This window comes from Bidens hawaiensis, unplaced genomic scaffold (assembly GCF_021521415.1).
Source record: "Bidens hawaiensis isolate Kalapana, Puna unplaced genomic scaffold, B.hawaiensis_p1.1 tig00038969_1, whole genome shotgun sequence".
Taxonomy (NCBI): domain Eukaryota; kingdom Viridiplantae; phylum Streptophyta; class Magnoliopsida; order Asterales; family Asteraceae; genus Bidens; species Bidens hawaiensis.
The window spans coordinates 92,213-99,714 of record NW_027496833.1 but is presented as its reverse complement, the minus strand read 5'-3'; the positions used below and the strand labels follow the sequence as shown (position 1 = coordinate 99,714).

The 7,502-nt window shown below is 35.2% G+C and overlaps 2 protein-coding genes across 2 annotated transcripts; both read left to right on the top strand.

Annotated features, from left to right (window-relative positions):
* Positions 1 to 927: 927 nt before the first annotated feature.
* LOC143590706 (cell number regulator 2-like) lies at positions 928 to 3,549 on the top strand. Its single transcript, XM_077071106.1, has 5 exons — positions 928 to 1,042; positions 1,640 to 1,711; positions 1,912 to 1,994; positions 3,245 to 3,374; positions 3,473 to 3,549. Exons 1-5 carry the CDS (start codon positions 928 to 930, stop codon positions 3,547 to 3,549), a joined length of 477 nt encoding a protein of 158 aa, XP_076927221.1.
* A 1,075-nt stretch (positions 3,550 to 4,624) lies between these two features.
* LOC143590705 (protein PLANT CADMIUM RESISTANCE 3-like) lies at positions 4,625 to 6,033 on the top strand. Its single transcript, XM_077071105.1, has 4 exons — positions 4,625 to 4,758; positions 5,310 to 5,381; positions 5,621 to 5,833; positions 5,940 to 6,033. The coding sequence occupies exons 1-4, from the start codon at positions 4,644 to 4,646 to the stop codon at positions 6,014 to 6,016; spliced, it is 477 nt and encodes a 158-aa protein (XP_076927220.1). The 5' UTR covers positions 4,625 to 4,643; the 3' UTR covers positions 6,017 to 6,033.
* The last annotated feature ends 1,469 nt before the right edge of the window (positions 6,034 to 7,502 follow it).

Genomic DNA, 7,502 nt, shown 5'->3' with positions numbered 1-7,502 from the left:
TTTAGGAGTAGATTTTAGCGGGTGTGTTTCGTCATTTAGACTATAAATATTATATCTTAATCAGGCGCGGCTATGGGGGTGGGCTGGGAGGGCTCAAGTCCTATGCCCACTCCCCTTTAGGGCCCAAGGACTTAAAAAAATTATATGTTTACATTTGAAAGGCCCAACAGGCTAAAAAGAAAAAAAAATAATAGTGATAATCAGTGAATTCAATCAAACGCAAGACGTGACTCGTGAGCACCGGCATCGAACTGCTTAAACCTAACTCCCAATCGCCGGCTTTCTTCCTTTCGTACGCGAACTTCTACGGCTCTGCTCTGCACCATCACCGACACTCCAACTCAGTCTCCAACACTACCTTGTTAAATTCTGCAATTTCTCTTTGCCGACCACACTTAAACCATGCTAAACTATTATATGTTTATGCTTTACAATTATTGTTATATGTTTTACAATTTAGACTTTTAGATTTTTGGTTTTAAATCTGAGTTTTCATTAATTAGTTAATAGCTATATTAATTAATTGAAGGATAAATCAGTTAATGTTTTTATGTTAATAAGTTAATGAATCAGTTTTATGTTATTTTTATTTTGTAGCTAGATCATTTTACTAAAAAAAACTTTTGTTTTTATTTTATCGTTATAATATTTTGTCTAAATTATGTTAGAGTTTTTGAACTTGTATCTTAAGTCTTTTTGTTTTTTTATGTCCCAGCCCCCTCCTCACCCTCCCTTTTTTTTTTGTTATTTTCGGAGACGACCCTAATGTTAATAGTTGGTATTCAAAGAACATTAATTAGAGTCCAAAGAGGCTGGTAGGAATCGATGACCGACAACTTTGTTGGATGATTTCAATCCACACATCACCAAGTTAGTCTACTTATAAGCAGTCCAACACTTAGAACTAGTCAACTACTTCTTATAAACATGCAATCTTCCACCCGACAGCCGGAATATGACACCGGCAACCCAACTCTACCCATGACAGCTCCTAGCCAATGGTCCACTGGCCTATTTGGCTGCTGCAAAGATTGCTATGTTTGTAAGTATACAACACATTATAATTTTTTTTAAGTTAATTTGATTTCTCATTAAACTCAAAACAATTACAATAAAGTGACAGCCAAACGGGTAACATATATACATCATTATGTTACACCGTATAGCCCTTATGAGAAACGAGAAGTGACTTATTAGTTATTACTTGTGTTTTGCATGTAATTCTTGCATTTGTCATTTCAAAATTTAACAATTTTAAAACGGTAGGTTTCAAGTTTCAACCCGTAAATTTGATCAATACTGCATGCATGATTCTATCCATAAACTGATTTAATTCTCTATGATTTCTAGTCTCAATAAGGCAATATTTACTGTTTATATGAATCTATCTGATTCAGAGGGGAAGTCAGTATCTAAATTTTATAGATTCACACTTTATGTTCTTAAAACTTTTTACCATTCGAAAAGAGGTGAAAATGAATGCAGTCGACCCGTTTATATAATAATCATAACCCGACTAGATTTTCAACCAAGCAGGTTAAAAGGACTAGGTTGAAAGGACTAACACATGAATTATACAAACTTGTCATGTACAAATACTTGAATAAGTGAAGTTCCGTACTGTTTCTTGGAACTATAGGTTGCTTGACGTGTTGGTGTTACTTCATTACTTTTGGAGAAATAGCGGACATTGTGGACAAGGGAACTACTTGTAGGTATATCCAGATGAAGTTTAATTAATCATATGATTTTATAGTGATTAATTACTCTTATTTAGTTTTTTTTTTCCACAATACACAACTCCTTTTTTTATGATAGTTTATATAACTAATTTTGTGTATATATGGATTTTTGGTAAGGTAACAACTAATTACACTTTGTTGTTTTTTGCTTTTTTGTTATCTAAAACAACTTGCGTTGTACAAGGGGCAATTTATTTAATGCTCAGTTTATTAAGCGGTTGTGAATGCATAGATTCATTTACATATATTCATGTATGGGAGTAGGTAAGTTGTTGTTCGGCCTCAGAATGTGCTAGCCCGAGTATGTAGGGGAAGCTGTTTCTGTTTTCGACAATGACCTTCGGGGGGTGGTTGAGGACATTGTGGTTTGTGGTGGTGCCTTCTTTGGAGATTTTCAATGGCGGTTGGCATCACTTCCGGCTCGTTTTGGAGGTTTGGGTTTATGTTCAGCTTCAGACGTATCTACATATGCATTTGTGACATCGAGGGCACAATCTTGGAAATTGCAAGACCACGTTCATCGAGATTGTAGTATTGATGGATTTGACTCCGATTATGGGAGTGCGATAGATCGGTTGCATATTTCACTTCCTGATTTTAATATTAGCGGTTTCTCTAATAAAGACACCGCCCCACCTAAAGCCCAACATGCTTTGGCGAGTGCCCTTTATAGTGGAATCATCCAGAGTTTGGAAGTGAAGTTTGATTTATCTCCTCGTCAAAAAGCGGTGTTTGAGTGCCTTCGATCTCCACGGGCTCAAGATTTCTTAAGTGTTATCCCTATTGAAGGACTGGGCCAACATATGTCGGCTTTGGAGTACCGAACCATCCTTAAGTATCGGTTAATGATTCCTTTGTTCCCGGTAGATGAGCCATGCCCAGTTTGCCACAAGGTCTGTTTGGATTCTTTTGGCAAGCACGCAATTCATTGCAAAGAGTTACCTAGGTTTAAATACAGACATGATTTGGTGAGGGATGTTCTATGCGATGTTCTTAAACGGGCCAGAATTTCAGCTAAAAAGGAGCTCCCGTAAACTTTCTTACGGATCCTCTTGAAGGAAGATATACGTTACGACCAGCCGATATTCTTGTTTTTGGGTGGGTAGGGGGGAAACACGCTTGTGTGGATCTCACAGGAGTCTCCCCTCTTGTTGGGCTAAGGGACAATGGGTTTGTTGCCTGTCAGGCAGCATTGAAGGCGGCCTCGGGTAAGGTTGTTAAACACGAGTAAGCTTGTTTGGAGAATCAACACGTGTTTATCCCCTTTGCCTTTGACACTTTTGATTATTTAGCTCCAGATGCCGTGGACCTTCTAAACAGAGTTCAAAAGGTCATGCATAACAATTTATCGGCTCATAAGAATCAAAACTTTGTTTTTAGTAGAAATGGGTTTGCTATCCAAAAGGGGGTTGCGGCGCAGCTTGTTGCCCGCTTACCTGCCACTTCATTGTAAATCGTTTGGTTGGTTTCAACGAATATAAAGAAATCTTTTTGGGTGTTAGACACTAAGGCGACAATACAATTTAGCTGAGCAACCTTGCAATGACTTCTGTGTCAATTGTTGTTGCAAGTGTTGTGCCCTTTGTCAAGAGTATCGTGAGCTTAAGCATCGTGGATTCAAACCATCTCTAGGTAGTCTCTCTTATTACATGTTAAAATCAACCTTTAAGGTGCAAACATTGTTATAAAATGTTCTAACTCGAGTTTTTTGGGTTTTGCATTGTAACAAGGATGGGAAGGAAATCTTGCGAGGCATAATCAAGGAGTCTTGTTACCCCCAGTCGGTCCTGTTAAAATGAAACGTTAATTCGGTCAATGATTAAATAAGCTCTTAATAATAGAAATTTTAAAACTTTGTGTGCCCATAAATTGTAATGTGTGAGTCTAAATTGTAATATCATTTTTTTTTCAATTTATTGATTAATTACGATCATATCTATGTAGGTATTTATAATGTGATTATGGTATCATTGTATTTTATCCGCAACCACCAGCTTGATAAAAATTTAGCTGTTAAAAATATTATTGTATTTTATTTGAAATTTTAATTTTTATTATACGAATGTAGCCTAAACGCATAAAAAGTAGAGTGGTGCATTTTGTTCACCTTCCAAGTACATATGCGTGTTCAACCCTGTTTGAGATCCGAAATCAGTATAAATTTCGAACTGAAACCAATAGTTAGACCGGTTTGGGTGAAATTGGCCGAGTTGCGATCCGATATCTTGTAAGACCGAACCATTTTGACTTTCTTTGACTCCATTCGAACCGGTTTTAAAACCCAATAGATTTGGTCAAAATCCGGTTTTATCACTTTATGTACCTCTAATTGAGTAATTTCTAAGGATGTACCAGTTTTGTGATTGACATCCAACCACATGATTGGCGGTTGACAATTGGTCTTGTATTTTTTATATTCTATTATGATCTATTTTTTTCTTTCTAATAACTTTTAAGGCAAATCTGAAATAGATAATCTCAATTTTTGTGTATTGATTGATAATAATCTCAACTTTAAAAATCAATATCAGCTGTTCCAACTTTCAACTATTTTTGTCGCAATGAACCTCTGTCTGTTAACGCCGTTAACAGAGGTTCATTGCGACAAAAATAGTTGAAAGTTGGGATCGCTGATAGTGATTTTTAAAGTTGAGATTATTATCGGTCAATACACAATTATTTATTTCCAATTTTCCAAAATAATATATATCTATATAACAAGAGGGTATTCAAAGAACATTAATTAAAGTCCAAAGAGGCTGCTAGGAAGTGATAACAGAAACCTTTGTTTGATGATTTTAATCCACAACAATCACATCACCAAATTGTTTGATGATTCAAGTCCACAACACTTGAACTAGTAACCCACCACTAATCTAGTAGCTCAATATATTTCTAGTCATGCAATCTTCCACCGGACAGCCACAACATGGCACCGGCGACCCAGCTCAACCCATGGCTGCTCCTGGCCAATGGTCCACCGGCCTTTGTGACTGCTACAAAGATTGCTCCGCTTGTAAGTCTACGACAAATATACGTCATTCTGTTATACAGTATACCACTTACAAGAAATGCAAAGTGAATATATTATTACTTGTGTTTTGCGTTAGTCACTTCGAAATTTACCAATTTTTAAAATGTAGGTTTTGAGTTTTGATTCGCACACAATTTGATCAATACTGCATACCTGATTTCATCCATAAAATGATTTGATTCCCTATGAGTTTTAGTCTCAGTAAGACTACTAATCCTTACTGTTCATATAAATTAATGTTATTCAAAGGGAAGAACTTGTATCGGTGTCTCAATCACAATTCAAACATAAATTCACACTCCATATTCTGAGAAACCTTTATCATCCGAAAAGAGGAAAAAGTAGAGTCTTTATCTAAAGGAAACCGGTTCCAACCTGGACCAACATGACCGGTTTTTAAAAGGATTAATTTTGACATGTTATGTCGTCCAATAGACTCGTACCTTTTTCCAGGCATGCATGTGAATTGTAAAAACTTGTTATGCGTAACTGTTTGAACGAGTGAAGTTTCATATTGTTTCTTGGAACTATAGGTTGCTTGACGTATTGTTGTTCGTTCATTACTTTTGGACAAATTGCTGAGATTGTGGACAAGGGAACTACTTGTAGGTATCTCCGGATAAAGTTTATTTAATCATATGATTTATAAGATTTAACTTTTTTTGTGTAATATTTGGATTTTTGGTAACTTAACAATAACAACTAATTAACACTTTGAAAACAAATATTATAACAGGAGTTAACAAGAAGTTATAAGTTGACAACAAGAAGTTATAAGTTGACAATGTGTTACTTAAGTTAATTTGATGGAGATACACTTACTCGTTTTTCGTGTTCAAAACAGCTTGCGTTGTACATGGGGCAATTTATATCATGCTTGGTTTATTAACAGGATGTGCATGCGTATATTCATTTACGTATCGCTCTAAACTAAGGCAACAATACAATTTAGCTGAGAAACCTTGCAACGATTTCCTTGTCCATTGTTGTTGTGAGAGTTGTGCTCTTTGTCAGGAGTATCGTGAGCTTAAGCATCGTGAATTCAAGTCATCTCTTGGTAGTCTCTCTTAGTCTTTTATTACATGTAAAAATCAACCAATACATGTAAACATTGTTTATAAAAAGATCTAACTCTAGTTTTTTGGGTTTTGCATTGTAATAAGGATGGGAAGGAAATCTTGCAAGGCATAATCAAGGAGTCATGTTGCCCCCAATTATTCCTGGTGAAATGGAACGTTAATTCTGTTAATAACTAAAATCTACAAATTATAGAAATTTTAAAACTTTATTTGCATTATTTTTACTTTGTGTACTCTATCTCATGTCAACAATAGTACAATGCATGTTAAGATAACACTTAATTTGGACCACATCTTCAACATGGGCATATTAGTGTTTTTACAGCTTGGAGTACATAAATGTAATGGTTAGATATGAGAGTTATTTAACGACAAAATATCTTTCTCTTACCACTCCTAATTATCTTCAACATGGGCATATTAGTGCATTATACGATTTTCGTAGTTCTTAACATATTTCTGAAACGAATACATCTTTCTCTCTCCCACTACTGCTAATTATTTTTTTGTGCATAATGTGCAAGTGTATTATGTGATTAGCGCAGTTATCGTATTTTTGGTTATGAAAATAATGCATTCCTAATTCCCTATAGCCTAATAGCCAAACGCATACAAACATAGAGTGATGCATTTTTGTTTATCCAAGCCCAATTCATGAGCATGTTTTCCTAATTGCCCTTACGCCATCCGGTTGAATCGATTAAAACCTACCATATATGTTATTTGTTTTCCAAACCGGTTTTTGATTCGAACCCATTGGGCCAATCCAATTTTGACTTTCTTCGACTCAATTTGGATCGACTTTAAAACCAATCCGATAAGATGAAGAGCCGGTTTTATGCGCCTATAAATAATATCAAAAGTGAACCAGTTTCGTGATTGACACCAAACCACATGAGTGATGTTTGTAATGTTTAGTATTCTTGATTTCATTAAAGTTATTAAAAATAATAAGTGTCATTAGATATTTAAGCATTTAATTAAGCCTCTAATATTTCAAATTTTCATATATCACATTTCACAGTGATTGTTTTTGTTAGGGGCGACAATTCCGGACAGCCACCCGAACACAACCTGTTTAGTTAGACTAACCAAACCCAACTCACAATCTTGTCCAAACCAGAGAAATAACGAGTCTCAAACTCATGGCCTGCTCAACAATTTTAGAGACCTAAATCGAAATGAGAATTTATGGCCCTTTTAGGACAATTGTTTTAAAAAAACCTTAAAAAAAGTGCTAATAATGAGTCTCAAACTCATGACCTGCTAACAAGTTAGCAACACACAAGTTTACAACCAGGCTAATAGACACGCTTATTACCAATTCACCGATTAAATATATATTTATATATAATGTTTTTCTTTTTTAATTTGAAGGCCTTAACTAAATGTGGACCTAAAGCTCTATCTTCATTTCGTTGGCCCACGGGCCGGCCCTGCCAACCGAGTTGAATAGTTTATCATGTAATTTCATATAAATACAACTTTAACTCAAAAAATAACCAAAGAGTACATTAATAAACATCACACATGAACCAAAATTTTCAAATGAACTATGATCGAGTCAGATATGAAGTTTGTACTTTATATCCGAAATTAATCAATTACAAAAGATGTAAAGAAACCCACCTTGCATTTGCATGATAC